General features: G+C 39.2%; 1 protein-coding gene and 1 long non-coding RNA gene across 2 annotated transcripts in view; both read left to right on the top strand.

Annotated features, from left to right (window-relative positions):
• LOC149042742 (uncharacterized) overlaps nt 1-7,968 on the top strand; it is a 39,188-nt gene extending 31,220 nt beyond the window's left edge. Inside the window, exons 3-4 of the long non-coding RNA XR_016188762.1 lie at nt 6,249-6,410; nt 7,414-7,968. This is a non-coding gene — a long non-coding RNA (uncharacterized LOC149042742). The remainder of the gene's footprint in view (nt 1-6,248; nt 6,411-7,413) is intronic.
• A 4,553-nt stretch (nt 7,969-12,521) lies between these two features.
• Nucleotides 12,522-15,788, top strand: LOC149042741 (uncharacterized). Its single transcript, XM_089213475.1, has 2 exons — nt 12,522-12,759; nt 14,816-15,788. The coding sequence occupies exons 1-2, from the start codon at nt 12,693-12,695 to the stop codon at nt 15,172-15,174; spliced, it is 426 nt and encodes a 141-aa protein (XP_089069601.1). The 5' UTR covers nt 12,522-12,692; the 3' UTR covers nt 15,175-15,788.
• The last annotated feature ends 3,172 nt before the right edge of the window (nt 15,789-18,960 follow it).

The following is an 18,960-nucleotide window of genomic DNA, read 5'->3' as shown; positions in this document are numbered from 1 at the left end:
CAAAGAAAAGTGCTGTGCAGTGAAACAAAGAATACTGCTGTGCTGTGAGACAAAGAATACTGCTGTCCAGCGAGACAAAGAATAGCGCTGTGCAGTTAGACAAAGAATAGTTCTGTGCAGTTAGACAAAGAATACTACTGTGCAGTGAGACAAAGAATAGTGCTGTGCAGTTAGACAAAGAATAGTGCTGTGCAGCGAGACAAAGAATAGTGCTGTGCAATGAGACAAAGAATAGTGCTGTGCAATGAGACAAAGAATAGTGCTGTGCAGTAAGACAAAGAATAGTGCTGTGCAATCACACAAAAAATACTGCTGTGCACTGAGACAAAGAATACTGCTGTACAGCGAGACAAAGAATACTCCTGTGCAGTGAGACAAAGAATACTGCTGTGCAGTGAGACAAAGAATAGTGTTGTGCAGTGAGACAAAGAATACTGCTGTCCAGCGAGACAAAGAATAGCGCTGTGCAGTTAGACAAAGAATATTGCTGTACAGTTAGACAAAGAATACTGCTGTGCCGTGAGACGAAGAATACTGCTGTCCAGCGAGACAAAGAATAGCGCTGTGCAGTTAGACAAAGAATACTGCAGTGCAGTGAGACAAAGAATACTACTGTGCAGCGAAACAAAGAATAGTTCTGTGCTGTAAGACAAAGAATACTGCTGTGCAGTGAGACAAAGAATAATGCTGTGCAGTGAGACAAAGAATAGTGCTGTGCAGTGAGACAAAGAATGGTGCTGTGCAGTGAGACAAAGAATGGTGTTGTGCAGTGAGACAAAGAATAGTGCTGTGCAGTGAGACAAAGAATAGTGCTGTGCAGTGAGACAAAGAATAGTGCTGTGCAGTGAGACAAAGAATACTGCTGTGTAGTGAGACAAAGAATAGTGCTGTGCAGTGAGACTAAGAATACTGCTGTGCAGTGAGACAAAGAATAGTGCTGTGCAGTGAGACAAAGAATAGTGCTGTGCAATGAGACAAAGAATAGTCCTGTGCAATGAGACAAAGAATAGTGCTGTGTACTGAGACAAAGAATAGTGCTGGGCTGTGAGACAAAGAATAGTGCTGTGCTGTGAGACAAAGAATAGTGCGGTGCAGTGAGACAAAGAATAGTGCTGTGCAATGAGACAAAGAATAGTGCTGTGCAGTGAGACAAAGAATAGTGCTGTGCTGTGAGACAAAGAATAGGGTTTGTGCAGTGAGACAAAGAATAGTGCTGTGCAGTGAGACAAAGAATAGTGCTGTGCAGTGAGACAAAGAATGGTGTTGTGCAGTGAGACAAAGAATAGTGCTGTGCAGTGAGACAAAGAATACTGCTGTGCAGTGAGACAAAGAATAGTGCGGTGCAGTGAGACAAAGAATAGTGCTGTGCAGTGAGACAAAGAATACTGCTGTGTAGTGAGACAAAGAATAGTGCTGTGCAGTGAGACTAAGAATACTGCTGTGCAGTGAGACAAAGAATAGTGCTGTGCAGTGAGACAAAGAATAGTGCTGTGCAATGAGACAAAGAATAGTCCTGTGCAATGAGACAAAGAATAGTGCTGTGCTGTGAGACAAAGAATAGTGCTGGGCTGTGAGACAAAGAATAGTGCTGTGCTGTGAGACAAAGAATAGTGCGGTGCAGTGAGACAAAGAATAGTGCTGTGCAATGAGACAAAGAATAGTCCTGTGCAATGAGACAAAGAATAGTGCTGTGCTGTGAGACAAAGAATAGTGCTGGGCTGTGAGACAAAGAATAGTGCTGTGCTGTGAGACAAAGAATAGTGCTGGGCTGTGAGACAAAGAATAGTGCGGTGCAGTGAGACAAAGAATAGTGCTGTGCAATGAGACAAAGAATAGTCCTGTGCAATGAGACAAAGAATAGTGCTGTGCTGTGAGACAAAGAATAGTGCTGTGCAGTGAGACAAAGAATAGTGCTGTGCAATGAGACAAAGAAAAGTGCTGTGCAGTGAGACAAAGAATAGTGCTGTGCAGTGAGACAAAGAATAGTGCGGTGCAGTGAGACAAAGAATAGTGCTGTGCAGTGAGACAAAGAATACTGCTGTGTAGTGAGACAAAGAATAGTGTTGTGCAGTGAGACTAAGAATACTGCTGTGCAGTGAGACAAAGAATAGTGCTGTGCAGTGAGACAAAGAATAGTGCTGTGCAATGAGACAAAGAATAGTCCTGTGCAATGAGACAAAGAATAGTGCTGTGCTGTGAGACAAAGAATAGTGCTGGGCTGTGAGACAAAGAATAGTGCTGTGCTGTGAGACAAAGAATAGTGCGGTGCAGTGAGACAAAGAATAGTGCTGTGCAATGAGACAAAGAATAGTGCTGTGCAGTGAGACAAAGAATAGTGCTGTGCTGTGAGACAAAGAATAGTGTTGTGCAGTGAGACAAAGAATAGTGCTGTGCAGTGAGAGAAAGAATAGTGCTGTGCTGTAAGACAAAGAATACTGCTGTGCAGTGAGACAAAGAATAATGCTGTGCAGTGAGACAAAGAATAGTGCTGTGCAGTGAGACAAAGAATGGTGCTGTGCAGTGAGACAAAGAATGGTGTTGTGCAGTGAGACAAAGAATAGTGCTGTGCAGTGAGACAAAGAATAGTGCTGTGCAGTGAGACAAAGAATAGTGCGGTGCAGTGAGACAAAGAATAGTGCTGTGCAGTGAGACAAAGAATACTGCTGTGTAGTGAGACAAAGAATAGTGCTGTGCAGTGAGACTAAGAATACTGCTGTGCAGTGAGACAAAGAATAGTGCTGTGCAGTGAGACAAAGAATAGTGCTGTGCAATGAGACAAAGAATAGTCCTGTGCAATGAGACAAAGAATAATGCTGTGCTGTGAGACAAAGAATAGTGCTGGGCTGTGAGACAAAGAATAGTGCTGTGCTGTGAGACAAAGAATAGTGCGGTGCAGTGAGACAAAGGATAGTGCTGTGCAATGAGACAAAGAATAGTCCTGTGCAATGAGACAAAGGATAGTGCTGTGCTGTGAGACAAAGAATAGTGCTGGGCTGTGAGACAAAGAATAGTGCTGGGCTGTGAGACAAAGAATAGTGTTGTGCTGTGAGACAAAGAATAGTGCTGTGCAATGAGACAAAGAATAGTACTGTGTAGTGAGACAAAGAATAGTGTTGCGCTGTGAGACAAAATACTGCTGTGCAATGAGACAAAGAATAGTGCTGTGCAGTGAGACAAAGAATAGTGCTGTGTAGTGAGACAAAGAATAGTGCTGTGCAGTGAGACAAAGAATAGTGCTGTGCGGTGAGACAAAGAATAGTGCTGTGCAATGAGACAAAGAATAGTGCTGTGCAGTGAGACAAAGAATAGTGCTGTGCGGTGAGACAAAGAATAGTGCTGTGCTGTGAGACAAAGCAAAACTCGGCTGCAGTGAGTGAAGTGACTTTCTGCTAAACGTATCGGAAAGGATATCAGAGCGAGCTCTCGTTTTTTCACTCGAAGGCCGGCCGATGTAGTTTCTGAGGCTTGCTTTACTGTAATGACCGGAGATCGCCATACTAAGCGAGCCGTAATGGACTCCAGCATGATCATATTTGCTCAGACACCGTCATGATTAGTATGAATTTTAACAGTTATGTCAGTTTGATTATATTTTTCATAATTTCTGTTTTGTTCTGTTTTGTTTTTGAACTCTGAACTTTATATACTATACGAGTGTTAGTTGTGTTTGATTTTTATTACCGTACGTAAGCTTGCAATCTAACTGAGGGTAAAAATCTTTAAAACTCGGATTGTCTATTTTGTTTTTCCTTTGAGGATTTTCGTATCTGCTCACGTTTTAATAATGAAAATTACGGCGCCTGATATGTTTACAAACCTTTGTTTGGTTCTTCTGTTGCTACTTGCCGGCTCGCTTGTTCCGAAATTTCACTTTCAATTATCGGAAAAAAGCTAAAAAGAAGTCCCGGAAAAGGTCGAACATAGTACAATTTGGCAGATGGCGTAACAGCTGTAGCTCAGTTCTATGCTCTATACTCTCATAGAGCACGCTCTTTCAACCAATGACAGCGCGCGTTATATCCGAACTTTATTATAATAAAGGTTATGTTCGACGAGGACTCGCAAGATGACCCATTGTATGGAAACCAACAAAGAATTAAAGAAATTGGGCCACACATCATAGGTCACGTTATCACGTTTGCGGACGATAACGTCTTTGCAATTGTTACGATTGGTGAACTTCCTGATTCTATTGCTATGCAAGAGGATGAATAAAATTGATGGCGATGATAATGATGACACAGTCTGCAAACATAACAACAGTTACCAGTTCTTCTCGGGCTATCTAGGGTTTATTTTCGCCTTGACTTGTAAGAGGATTTGGCCGATATTCTATCAACAACAACAATAACAATTTATTTGCATTCCCATATTCATAGACGGTATTTCTTAAAAAAAATGGAAAACGGTACTGGAAATACAGCAATGAAACTAAAACCAAATAAATAATCAGTATTAATTGGCTTCAATCCTGACTCATGTTTCTTTTTTTGGAAAGCTTTGAAAACAAAATAACCGTATTTTTTACAAATAAAAGGGTCATTGTTTCTTAAAAGAAATAATATTTTCTCCTGTTCACTTGGAGCTAATTAAAGTTGGGATATTTCAAAGTTATACCATTAAAAAAAACCGTTTTCCTACTACACTTATGTGAATTACAATAAATTAAACGTGAACCTCATTTTCTATCTCATTAAAAGAACAATTTTTGCAAATTCTTAGATTTTTCTGCTTGTTTCGGGAAAGAATGTCTGTCAGTCTCAGTTATTAAATTATGATCATCTGTACGAGCCACAGTTGTGGTTACTAAAATAGTTCCTAGAGAAAGTAGTGCTGCAGATATAGTAACCTTTTAATCGCATTAGAAGATCGCCCGCTACCCAAGTGAAGTGCGAGACATAGTTCTGGTCACTAAACTAGTTCCTAGAGGAAGTCATGGCTTCTCTCCGTGTCTAAAAACGTGGTGTTTTTTATGTGAATTTCTATGAATGAAGGTAGCCATGAAACACGGACTAGAGCCTTGCATCTTAAGGAGAAGCAGGTCAAGTTGCCCCATGTTATCATCATGTGACAAGTTGATCCAAATCAGCGGTTTCAGCTACGAATCGCATCGCTATGAAATCGAATCTCATCGAATAGCTGAGTTAGTGTTCTGATCGTCTCAAATTCAGAATGTTTACGCTGTCGAGAGATTGTATTTTCAAGGCTTCTTTCAAACCGTCGTCTGGTCTCCCTTCGATTTCGGGTGATATCTTTGGCGTCACTTACATGGCATATCGCTGGAAAATCAGCGGTGTCAGCTTTGTGTTCTAATCGTCTCAAATTCAGAACTTTTACGCTGTTGAGAGATTTTATGTTCAAGGCTTTTTTCAAACCGTTGTCTGAAACACATTTCAAGTAGAATTTCATGATGAAGACTAGATTTTTACCCACGTGTTCGTTATACAGCCGGCAATTTTAGAGCTGTTAAGGCGGTTATTTCTGGCAGTTGGCTGCTTTTCCATCGCTAGTACCTAACTTTTGTTTTGTTTACCCCTAAACTTCTTGTGAAGCTCACCAGCAATTCTTTGTAACATCTTTTAACTGGAAAGAAACGACAGCATTGTTTGCTGCCGTTTCATCGTGGAAACTGAACAACTAAACGAAACCACATTTGCACGTGCAGAGAACTGACAAATGTCATGAGATTTAGCAGAAAGCCAGCGAAAATCACTCTTGCTTCGAACTTCGAAAGGTAACAGTCAGTGTTAGCTAAGTAAAGCACACGTAGATCTATAATGGTGCACACTGTTGGCTTTTTATTACACTTTCTTACCAGATTAGCTCATCATAAATGCGTATTTTTTAAGGGTTCTGAGCTTTTGCAGGCGGTAATAAGTGCTCTTACAAGCGGTAAATTTTACCGGTTACCGCCTGATGAGGCGGTACGTAACAGAATATTCCAGTAACTCTTTTAGACTCGGCCTGAAGATCAAGGTAGTTATTACTGGCTAGCATACTGATTTACTTGCTAACTGACTGCGTGACTGACTGGCTGACTGACTGACTAACTAACGGACTGACTGACTGGCTGACTGTCTGGCGATTGATTGACGAACGGACTGACGTTCTGAGTGGCTGACTGACTGACTGACGAACGAACTAACGGTTTTATTGTCTGAGTGACTGACTGACTCACTGACTGAGTGACTGTATGACTGAATCTCAGGTTCATTATTAGTACTGTAACTTACGAGTTTTTTTTGTAGATCATCATCGGCGGGCATCTCATATTCAAGTGAGAAGAGTTACAAGTCTCTAGGAATATACACCGAAGGAGCTACAGTTCCATCAAAACTGTGCAAGGCTGTTGTATCAGTACAACTTTTCACCGAACATGGACAGTGCTTTCAAAGCTCTCTATATGCCAGGTATATCTGTTTGTTATTTAATGAGCGAAAGGGCTATATTGGGAAAACATTGTGATTCTTGGTCTCGAGAAAACCCCGAGGCCACAGTCTGAGGGTCATATGGCGCTTAGTTTTTCCCAGTAAGGATCGATTTTGTATTGGTAAAATGAAATATTTGTCTTCATTTTGAATCTTCTCATTTAATTAAACTTAATGCCGTACATAAACCGTTTGTAACTTCTCAAATATTTACAACAAGCGACTTGGCAATACTCAAAACTGCTATCTGTTTCAAAGGAAATTTTTGTGTCTACTCGTCGAATTCAGTTCCAGTACTAGTTGTATACATGTATGCTTAATTCTCCAAACTTGTAATTTGTGTAAGAAGTTGCTTTTTAAACGAAGTCCGTAAACTTTCTTTGCTACAGCAAAATTTTTTTAACCAACTTGCAACCTGTACCTCTATTATCTGCCAAAACTTTGGACAAAAAGATGTAAAACTCTTCACAACGGCCATTTGCAGAAAATTGAAGCATCAAAAAAATTAATGGTATTGGTTTCGATATATCTGTAAACTGTATAGAAATTATATTAAAATCACCTGAACGTACCTGACCTCCTCACAACATTTTTATCCTTATTACATCCATTTTGAAATCACTGGTGGTCTCTGTGATCTGATTTGCTCTAATTGGTGCGATTTATTCACGAATCGCACCAATTTTTGCTCTAAATCACATCTTTTTTCCAGCCAATGAGGAAGTTAATAATGGTAATTGAACCTCGTGTCGTGCAATTTTGCTGCGCGCTCGTTCGATTTTGAAATCACGCGTATGATTTCAGCCCAAATTGCACTCCACTCAGTTCAATTACCATTATAAATAAATTACTTCGGTCCTTTATCACCTTACCGAATACGAGGCGTTTCAAACTGTTTTATTTTATCCTAATAATTTCGCTGATATTTTTGTAAACTACCCGTTGCCACCATGTTGTTTTAAATCTCTTTCTTTTCCTGGGACAGTTTTAATGGCCACTTTAAAGATGACATAGCATGGCTGCTATTGGTACCGTTTATAACAACTGGATGTCTTTTGTTGATTCTTCGTGCGGTTGGACACAAGTGAATGCAGATGTACTGCCAACGATGATGACGGGGAAAAAGCGTTCGCAGTAAATGAAAATAAAGACGACAGAGTACTTAAACTATGTGTTTAGTTTTGTACCAGCTGCGCCCCACGTTCTCGGTCTCGTTTTGAAACCAGAGTAACATTAAGTGCATAAATAACGATATTGCCTTTGTTACGAGACACTTTTTTTTATCAATCCCACAGTTTTAATTTTCAATCTATTATTTCCCACGCAGATGCTGGGATAGCCGATAAACATACCGAACAAGTGATTTAATCGCTAAGAAATGCGACAATCACTTTAATTCTTACACGAGAGTTCTTTCACTGCAAGTCTCCCTTCAAAGTTTCTCTGATTATTCAGCATTGCTAGTACAGCCAATCTATCAAACTAAAACTAGTAACAAGAGAATATGAACCGTCCCTAAACAATAGAAAAGCAGTGTCTGGCTCCCTAACTGGTCCATTCTGTTTCTTTAGCTGAAAGCTTTATCGCATAATTCTCAAAACTTTTTAAATGATTCTCTTGGATGAAAACAGAACACAGAACAGCTTTCCGGCCCCGTTAAGTTACAGGGTTTTTGAGAAATGGGCCACCGGTGTCACATGTGGGTTGAGTTTGTCGCTGGTTTTCGTCCTTGCTCCAAGGGTTGTTCTCCAGGTCCTCAAGTTTTCCCTTCCTCCACAATATTCTATATTTCAATTCGACCTAGAAACCGAGGACAAGAAGAGCCACCTTACGGAATGTCCACTGCCAATTGACAAATCGTCATTGGTTTAGCGTGGTCTGTATTCTTATCCAACATTTTTTATCACAGTAGTCAAATTGTTGTAGATTCACGAGGCGCTCACTTTTAAGCTATCGAGTTCAGCACCCGAAGCTACCCGCGCCTGTGTGCTATTATTCTGAAGAAGCTTGTTCGGCAAGGATAGCTGGATATTACCCTTGTTCTTTTTTTGTGCTTTTGTGGACTTTGATTTCGCCTCGGTCCTTAAAAACACGAAAAAAAAACTCGGGGAATATTCAGTCATCTTGACCTTACCATTGATCAATAATGCTGTGTAAAAGAGGTTGTGGTTATTCATCGTGGAAAATAACAATAAAAGCTAAGTTTTTCTTTTGTCTCACGATGTAGTCACGTGTGATGTAGATCACGACGTTTCGACTGCATACTGCTAGTCTTCTTCAGGCGATGAGGTCGACTGGTCATGCGTGATCTTATAAAGCATGATGCTCTGCTGTGACTGGTTGTTTTTCAACAGCTCTGGTTGGCGCATTTCGATCCTTGCTGTTTCACTCAGTAATTTACTCTCACGTCTCTCCTGTTGTTGTGTTTTTTGATCGTAGACATCCACGCTTCTGGAATTTCTATTCCACTATCCCTGTTGATGTTTTTAGGGTGAAGTCTTATATGAATTGCCTCTTTGACCCTGCGCGTGTAATAATAAGGGTCATGATCAATAAACTTTACTTCGTTTCTAAGTGGCTTGTGTCCGGTGTTGTTGGCATGCTCTGAAACGGCGGGCTGTCTCGCTTTTCCTATCTTTTCGGATAACCACGTTTTACGACTTGAAGGTATTGGTGTGTATTAGACGTGAACGAGAAGGTTGTCTAATTTGCAGTTTACATTTTCAAAAAACTACTTCATCCCTAGGGAGAACTTTAGTGTAGGTCACCCCACCCACCCCACCCCCCAAAGGTTTCGTGAGCTGACCACTTTAAAAAGTCAGACTTATATCGGGAAGGGTAGAAACTTTGTCCAAAGCCATCCATCAGAATAGACTCGTCTCATGATGGAGTTTATCGGTATTATTATTCCTATTCTAATTTGTAATTTCGGTATTCACTTGTACCTATCTCCCTCAGTCAGATTGCTCGTATTTCCTCGCTTGTTTCGCTCCTTTTAATTTGTACATTTCGAGTTTACTGCCGGGTGAATAGAAACTCTATATCCTGGCGTCATTTTTCCTAACAATAGGAAGTGATTGGATGACAAGGGGTAACGCTCTTCACGGTGACCAATTCACGTTTTCAACTCAGTTGTTAACACTAAATTACCAACCAACAGTGATTTGGTCACTCGTGTTTTCACGTGATTATTTCATTGTTTGGAATTCTTCTGGTATTTCTGTGATATTTTTTTTTGATCTGATCAAGTGACTACTTGGTTTGTGGTTTCAGGACATGTTACCGCCAAAATTATTAGGTGTTTATTTTGACATTATTCATTTTTTCGCCTTTGTCGCTTTTTCAATAAGTTCTTTTGTTTTCATGCACGTTACTTTCATCGATTTTTTGACAGAACAAGTTTCTCTTTGTTTGGGTCATTCGTACAAGTTCTTTTCCGTAAATTTGATTCATTCGACTCTATCGTTTAACTTGCACTGTGCCATCGTTTTCTTCATCGTTTTATGTTATCTTTAACCAGCCAGCATCTCGTACAACGTTTGTAAGTGTCTTTAGATGTCCTTTATGTTGTTTCCTGTTTGTCGATTTCTTTACGGGTTATTATAGGTAACTTGTTACTTGTTATTTTATTTTAGCAACTGCTTCAAATGTTCATTTCGCTCCAATTGTTACCTTCGCTTCAATACTTAAGTTTTTTCGTTTGTTGAAGAATGTTTAAGAGAGTGTGTTGGACAAGTACGAGTGATTTTGGCCTCAATAGGACTCTTACTCGAAAAGTTCTTGTGACTCGACCAAGTCGATCCTCCTTTTCTCGCACTGTTGCTACGGTGGCGTCGTTCATTAACGCGTTCTGGCTGAGCTGAATTGAAAAAGGCCGGCAAATAGAATAAAAAGGAAATCCCCTGCCTCCATTCTCCCCCCTTTACCCCTTCCTACCTCCAGGGTAATTTTTAAAACAAGTTTTGTTGTCGATTACTCGCACAAGCCCGCGATCAGCACGGCAACGGCCTCAAATTTGGTTGTTCGTTCCCGCTCTCTTTTCGTTTGAAAAAGTAGGCGCGTGAGAGGCGTATGTGACCATTGGAAAAAGATATGTCGACCCTCATACTTTTTTGAGTGAAAAGGCTCATTTCGTTGTCGAGAAATTTTGAAATCGAAGGCTTTTGGGGAACTAAAGCCCCTCTGTCGCTTAATCTCTCTATTGAAAGAAATCACAGTATTTAGAGAGAAATAATTCACGTCCTAAGCAGCGGGCCAGGGGGCCTTCAGTTCCAGCAAAACTAAAATATGGAGAGGGCTAACCTCCCTACCCCGCACGTTCCAGTAGGGAATATTTGGGGTAACATATCCAAGTCGAAAATAAAGAAACTACAACTAGTGCAGAACCTTGCGGCAAAAATTTATGCAAATTTCTTTAATATTTCACAGGCCTATTAGGCAATATTAGAAAAGATAATCGGCTAAAACGACGTACAAAAATGGCTTTGAGTGAACGGAAATGGATGGTTAAAAGCCGCCGCTAAGCCCATTCTCAGAGTGTCATACCCAGTTCACTACCGCAACATTCTTACCTCACTATCTATATCGATGAGGGCGCCTTCGCACTTAGCCTCGTCCTCGCGCCGTAATTTCGGCACCAGATCACTGAACCGCATGAACATTGAATGTTTGCAATGAATGTTCGAATTGGATATTCGCATTGAATGTTTGGATTGAATGTTTGAGTTGAATGTTTACACTGGAGGTTGGAATGCTGGAATTGCGTGTTTGCATTGAATGTTCGAATTGAATGTTTACATAACATAACTGTTCGATTTATGCTAGAAAGCTGCAGCAATAAATTGAAGCAGGTCAAAATAGCCTCTTCTTCCAAAGAGCGCAAAAAATTGTTTGAGGATAAATTGAAAACAATGAAGCAAATTTCCAGTACCAACAATTTAGAGTGCTTGCAAGCACAACTTCTTCAACATTTAAGAGCTCTCGTTCGGCGTCCGCATGCAGCCTTGCCTCAGTTGTTTTAATGTCACCATTTAGCCGTTGTTTCATATCTTGTTGATTCGTAGCAAGGGCTTACTGTGGTTTGCGAAACGAAACGAAACGAGATTGAAATCGAAGATTTGAGGGATGAACTAAAAATTTGTAATTTTTGAAATGAAAATATGTAATTTGCGAAATGGAAAATCTGTAGTTTGTAAATGGAAATCTCTGGTTGCAGAAAATTTATGGCTACCAGCCGGAAGGGTGAATCGATCACACTACTAGTGTGGATTACATAGTTACGTAATCTAACAAATGATAACAACCACGGAAAGCGCGTAAGGAAAATCTTCGTGGTGTACTTTGCGAATTATTCACTTCAACGTTTACGATGAAAGATTCGAATGCGTGACATAACACTTTACTTGAAATGCAAGCGTTCATCGCTCAGCAGGAAAACACAACAGTAATCTCATGCCATTGCCTTTTTCTACCACAAAAACCTTCAAAGATGGAATGAAATCAGAAAAAAGGTGAGATTGGGATTCCGATGTTAATAAAAGTTGACATTATGTGCAATGAGTATTCAAACTGAATGTTCGCATTGAATGTTTGAATTGAATGTTTACATTGATGTTCGACATGCATATTTACATTGAATGTCAGAATTGAATTTTTGAATCGAATGGTAAATGTCCGACATGCAAGTGTGATTTATACATTTGAATACTCAAGGGGAAAGTTTTGATAAAGGATGTCAAGTTCGGATGTCACCCGCTTATTCGAGGATAACATTCAAATGTTACATGTAGGGTTTGAGGATTTATATCATTAAATGTTTAACCTAATTGACTGACTATTTGTATGTTTGGAGCGCATAATTAAATGTTTGAAACACAAGTTGAAAGTTAACAGCAAATATTGCACAGCACAAGTTAATGTTTATATGTTTGAATAAACATTGATCAATTGAATTTTGGCGGTGTTGGAACGCCATGTTTGTTTTCGCAACGATCCTTTACAGAACATATCCGGAAATTTGATATGCGCGTGGCTTATTGTTTTGTCTGCTGGGTCACCAATTAACGCAGTCACGGAAAATTTATCATGCAATCCAAGCGTGCCACGTCAACAGTCTAATATGCACATTACAGCACTTTCGGTTTTTGCCATTACAGCACTTTCGGTTTTTGCCATTACAGCATTTTCGGTTTTTGCCGACCAGAAGCAATTGGCAGTTAGTCTTGTAATCGGGAAGGAGTAAGAAGATCTTATCCACCACATATCATGAAAAACTCTACCAAGTTCTGCATTTACCTTATCATAACATGCTTGTCACCAATAAGGGCGGAAGGTAAGTCCAAACAACTGAAATTTGCCAAACTTTCGGTTTTGTATCCACCGTTGAATTGGAACACGCCTGAGATTAAATGAGAACTATTTCCTAAGCCTATTTGACATAAACGCTGTTTTAAAGTAAGATTTCAGCATTCGACTTCCCCACTGCTTTTCCTAAATTTGTTTGTTGCTTCAAAAGGGGAAAATATTTTCAGCGACTTTGTGCACCGTGCAACAGCCTCCAGTGTCGTGTCTGCCGGTAACTCACTTTATATGGATTACATTATTTCGTCGTTAACCGACGCTCCTGCATCTTAGAGAGTTGTTATGTGTAAATCTGCGAGAAAACATTACATATCGCCGACAATCGTGATGTATCGATAGGGTGGTTACCTTAACTCTAAACATTTCCGAATTTCTTAATGATTGCGATCCCGACTGCTGACTATTGCTTTACTATTGGCCTTATAGAAACGTGATTTTTATTTCATTTTACAGTTGTGAATGACTTGCGTCCTTCAATATCAGCTGTTTAACTTTTACAAAGTAAAGAAGGTTATTTCGAATATAATTAAATCAACGGACATGTTTAGGCACGAAGTAATTCAATTAATGGCGACCTTGAGCAGTCAGGACAGCAACGCCAAGGAAGACTTCGATTAAAAAATGAATTTCTGCCTTTAATTAGAATTTTAAAAATGGCTGCATCTGTTTACTGTCTCGTGCGACGCCACACCTCAACTTCAGCATAACGTTTGAAAGAAGCGTTGAGTTCCAAATGGAAATTAAAATAATTTGCCGTCGCGGTTTCGGCTGCGTAGGACTGCTAAGAAATGCACAAAGTTTTAAAACGCACGTGCTGAGCCATTATTCTGCCAATTAGATCTTTTGTTTTTCCATGTCCTCGTTGCCGTCGCCGTCATGGTTTGTTTAAGGTCCCTAATGGTTATGTTTGAACAACCGCTACAAATGCCGTGAAAACGACAAATGTTACACCCACTCCCTTTCACAATAATGAGTTAAAGTAAGTGACATTGCCAGTTAAAAAGTGCACTCTTTGCTTCTTAAGGCTCAGCTTTGAATAGCGGTTAAAGCTAATATGAGTGGAAATTGTGTCAGAATAATGGAAGCCATTCGCCGACGTAATATTTGTTTCATTGTTTAAAATACTGCGAGCGAAAGGCAGCCTGACTGTCTAGAGTGAAGCGTCACAAGAGCGAAATCTGGAGAATCACTTCAACGTTTGCCGCTGGTAAGCGGCAAACACTCATTATGCTTTTGAGGTTCGAGTTTGTTCTTGTGATGAAAAATCTTCTCAAATTTTTCAAAATCCATAACATCATTGCGTATTGGTTGCGTTAAAAATTTTGACGCGAAATCACTCTTGTTTTTCGTAAGTTTTTCTTCGTTTAGTGAGTTTGTTATGGTAAGTGCGAAAAATTGTGAATTGTACATGATAAGCCATAAGTTTTTTTTGTTACTTGTGTCAATTTTCAATTTATAACCGATACAAAGGCCGCTAAAATGAGACGGTAGGACCGTGAAATACTTTCGTCTTTCTCCTTAGAGAGATTGGGAAGATTGCAATTCCGGTGAAACAAAACAAAAAAACAAAACAAAAAAAAGGCAAAGATCTTGAAGCAATACCAAAGAAATAATGTCATTTCAACTTTAGCACTTCAAATGTAAGTATTTCGTTTTTCGTGTGGGATATCCAAAGACCCAGTTTTAGTTGGGCAATTTATTACCGCTGTTGCTTCGCAATAATTCATCTTGGTATGCTGAGACTTTTAATATTACCAGTAAGTACTTTTAACCCATAGAAGAGGTAAATTGTTTTATTTCTTATACCCCTTTAAGGAAACATCATTCTATTTGAATTACAGGACTCTCCCCCACTTACAACCCCTGAGCCTAAATTTAATTTGAAATTGAAGGCCTTCCCTGTTTTTACTACATACAATTTCAACAATCTCAAACTTGACACAGAAATAGATTCTGCAAAATCTTGCACCCTTTTTCCCATAACCAGATGTGCCTATCTGTTTAACAAACACCCTTTTTTTTTTTAGATGATTCAAACAAAGGTGGATGGTGCTGGAAAGAGTTTGCCACTTTCGGCTTAGTAGGAGGTACAGCAGCAGTATTTGGAGCCCCTTTTGTTCTTTCTGCAGCAGGATTTACAGCTGCAGGTGTTGCTGCAGGTTCTGTCGCCGCTGGTGTCCAGTCTGCAGTGTACGGGGGAGCTGTGGCTTCAGGCAGCATGTTTGCAGGACTTCAAAGTGCAGGTGCAGCTGGCATGGGAGCCAAGGCAATTGTGGCTCTCTTTTCCTCAGGTGCAGCAGTGAGCACCTACATCAAGAATAAAGTTGCTCCATGTGCAGAGGGACCAAAATGTTCTTCAGACCCCCCCCCCCCCCCCCATGAGTAGTTTGTACAGTTGAATGACTTTCATGTGTTGGGAACATTTGTAATTGATTGCACATAGCCATAAGTGCATAAAATAACATGTGTTGTTGCAGGAAATTAAATACTGAGCACATAAGAATGTAATAATAACATGTTTCTTTTTTGGGTTGGTTTTTCTGTGGTCAGAAATGTCCTAAAACATCAGCAGGGTCATTCAAAACCAAAATGTAATTTAAGGCATCACAATTTCAAAAAGTATGTAAAAGTAAACACATTCCATGCAGTTTGCTAAAGATGAGTGAAGGAAATTCAAATTCAGTTTTTCACACTAACAGTTCTCCAGTTTCCTACTGTGTTATAGAGATGACTCCTAGAGAATATATGTGGATGAAATACTTCACAGACCAAATGTTTTCATAAAAAGGAAGCCAATTTTCTAGATAAGGAAAAAAAATAAATGCAGGAATGAGATACGTCCACATATACAGGGGACTGGCATGACTCTCTCATTATGAAACCAAGAATTGAAATGTGGCAATTATCCTATCAAGTAAGCTTGACTAGGAAGGGCTTCATTGTGTGGTTAAAATATTACACTATAATGAGTTGCAAATTAAATTCACAAATTGCATTACAGTTTTCTTTCTTTTGACTGTCTCTTTCTGGTCCTGGCTTTGTTTTGAGAAATTAACCCTTTCATTTCCTTGGACTATATCACAAAAGAGTTTGAAAACAGAGTTGAGTTGAATTGGGGCTTGGTTGTTTAACCATGTAAAATACAGTTGCATGCTTGGTTGCCAAGCCTTTTAACAGGAGTGAAGCTAAGGGTGACCTTGTTATGCTACAAACCTTGCTGCTTTTCAAATTGTCTTGTTATTATGCTAACTAGTTACTGGTCTCTATCACAGCAAGGTCCCTTTCAGCCTCACTCCAAATCAAAGGCTTGGCAACTAAGTACACTGTGAAATGGCCTATTGAGCACCATGCCAAAAAGAGGAAGACAAACAAATTATGATTGATATGGCAATCAATTTTAAGCAATCATCAAGTGTTACTATTGACTAAAAAAAATAGACTGCAAGAGTATGTCTGTGAATATAGTGTGAACAAATAGCATAAATATACACCATCAACTGTTCTCATTAGGGTATATTTGCATCTTTATAGGCTTCATTTGCTCACAGACTGTTCAGTTATGATGTAATTTCATGTTGAGTTACGTCATTACGAGAATGGTGTGCTTGCTTACTACATACACATTTTTACATTTTTGTCTTCTGTTATCAAGGCTGCTTAGTGTGAATTTTGTCAGAAAAAGTAATTTATGGAAATTATGTTAGGTTTTTTTTGTTGGGTTTCAAACAGTTACTTTATTGTTAGATTTATTAAAATACAATGAGGTCCATAATTATCCAAAGTTCCCTTTTGAAAACATTAAGTGCAATAAAACACATTGTGTTTTGTAAAGTTTTTAGCTTCTACAGCGCTTTTTTAATACTAAATACAAGTTTGCAAATAAAGTCAGTTCAGTTGATATATATATACCCTGTGAAATCAGAGAACACAAAATTCTTAAACAACTTAAGTACATAGGTATGTGTTTTCACCACTTTTATCATTTTCTTGCAAGGGGTTGCAATGATTCTCCAGGAATGCCATCTGTTGATCAGAAAGTGGAAGACTTGTATCTGGAACCACAACCTGATGGTCTTCTTCCAGAGGGACAGGGGTAGAGGGGTCAACTCTATAATCATGCCTATTACAAGTATCAAACACGCTTTCAACTGCGGCATATCCAGAGTGTTCATTTTCAAGCATTCCAGCTGTGTGTAATTGAATAGGAGAAAGGTTTTTTTTCAGAAGGTAGTGTATGATTTTCCCACTGGCTCTCAAATTCCTGTAAGCACTTATTGATTCGAGGATGAAGGTGTAATGTAATGCAAATAAATGCAACTCATTTAGTGGATCCAGTAGCTCATTGTCCTCCAAGCAAGAAAGTGTTCTTGCAAGAAAGCATAGTACTCCTGAGTAAATATCTCTGTCTGACCTTTCTACATAACAGTTGTACACAGAGCTACCAGTTATAATGCTACCTCTGTCAACGCCAGTCTCTGCTCTAGCATAAACTCTGCTACTTTGAAATTTCCTATAACATAATCACTTCTCACCTTAGAAGGTAATCCATAACTGTTGACATCTCCAGTAAATTGCTCCAGTAATGTATCAGCTCTGTTGTTATTGCAGCAATGGGCATAAATAATAATTCAGGAATATCCATTAACACACACGAGTTATTGACCTCCATCTGTCTATGTGCCAGAGAGCATTTGGTGTAGGAACATTGTATTTCCTTCCATAAATTGTAGACTGCCACTGCAAAACTATTCCAACAGGATCAAGGGTTCGAAGACAATTTCTCACACGCCTTCATGAAATAGCCCTCTACTTCTCAGAGCGCCCACCAGTCGGGCCTATCCGATATTTGGAGTTAGTTCTTGAATTTCTTTCACAATGTTCTCCAAGTTGGAATCAGTTATTTAAGTCCAACTTAACTCTTCTTAGTCAGTCACGCTAAATATTAACCTCCTCCTTCTGAGGGTACTCTCGCTTTCACCAAGAAAATCGAATATCTTTTTCCAGGAAAAATGCATCTCTCTTAAACGTATCTGTTCTTCCTCAATGACATAAGGTGGGCGCCCAGGACTATTCCTACTCGAATCGGGTGGGCTGCTACATGCCCTTTCACCAAAAATATCTAACATCTCATTTCTGTATTGTTGCAGCTGATCAATCAAGTTCCTAACCTTAATCAGAGACAGGTTTAGGATTGATGCCACATCAGTGAAATCTTTATTGTTCCCAATATCTGTGGTGAGTAACTGAATGGTCTCTGCAGCAGTTCTCAAGCAATCAGGTGCGTGATCAACATCCTCAAATGACAAGTTATTGCATCTTTCTGCCTCTTCGAATTAAGATATTGTCGAAAGCATTATCTTGAAATTGTCAGAAAAGAAAAACAGTCCGGACTCGTTGCGTTCTCTGGAGGGAGTATAGGCAGCCATCTTTATTAATGAAGCTAAGGGTGACCTTGTTATGATACAAACTTTGCTGCTTTTTAAATCAATAAATCTAAATTGTCTTGTTATTGGCAGTTTTGTTTTACAGCACGATGTATCATTTTTTTCTCAAAGGTGCATCTTAAACAGTGAGAAGAGTAAAGATTGTTCAGTCAAGCTTCATTTAGAAATGTAGCTTGACTGAGATTTTGACATCTTGAATTGGAACAATAATCACTTTGTTTTTTTTCGAATAGAAAAAGGCAGTTATATAATTTTTCGATTGCAGAAGGCTCCACTCCATGACTGATTCAGTTTTCATTGGTGGGTGGTTGGAATTTATTTTCAACAATTATTTTGTTGATAAATAATTAATCAGAAAAGAAAACTCTGAAAAACTCAGAAAACTCTGTTTTCATGTCCGCCTCTGTCTATCAGTAGGCAAAATTTTCCATTTATTTCTAATCGCATTGAGAAGATCATAGTTTGTAGTAAACAGGACTTTACTTTAACTTGGTTAAAAAATTATTGATTCGTTAGAAATTTTCCACTATAAGGTTTGAGAGGTCTTTAACTTTTGTAATATCCGCCTTACGCCATGACATATAAAATATTGGCTTAGTTGCGATTTTTATTTCATGGTTGCTCCATCTTATGGCGTCTGTTTTGTCTTCACCTATTTAAGTTTTGGGATGCTGTTTAACTTGAGTTCTTTGGTTCTATAACTGTATGATAGTAAGAACTTAAACCGC

This window comes from Pocillopora damicornis, chromosome 7, assembly GCF_964200805.1.
Source record: "Pocillopora damicornis chromosome 7, jaPocDami1.2, whole genome shotgun sequence".
Taxonomy (NCBI): domain Eukaryota; kingdom Metazoa; phylum Cnidaria; class Anthozoa; order Scleractinia; family Pocilloporidae; genus Pocillopora; species Pocillopora damicornis.
The sequence above is the reverse complement of the archived record's forward strand: the minus strand, read 5'-3'. Positions and strand labels throughout refer to the sequence as shown.

Excerpts from the sequence above, each read along its gene's own strand:
- LOC149042741 (XM_089213475.1), top strand. The coding sequence starts at position 12,693 with ATGAAAAACTCTACCAAGTTCTGCATTTACCTTATCATAACATGCTTG. Across the intron at positions 12,760-14,815 it reads GTCACCAATAAGGGCGGAAG|ATGATTCAAACAAAGGTGGA; the intron begins GTAAGTCCAAAC and ends TTTTTTTTTTAG.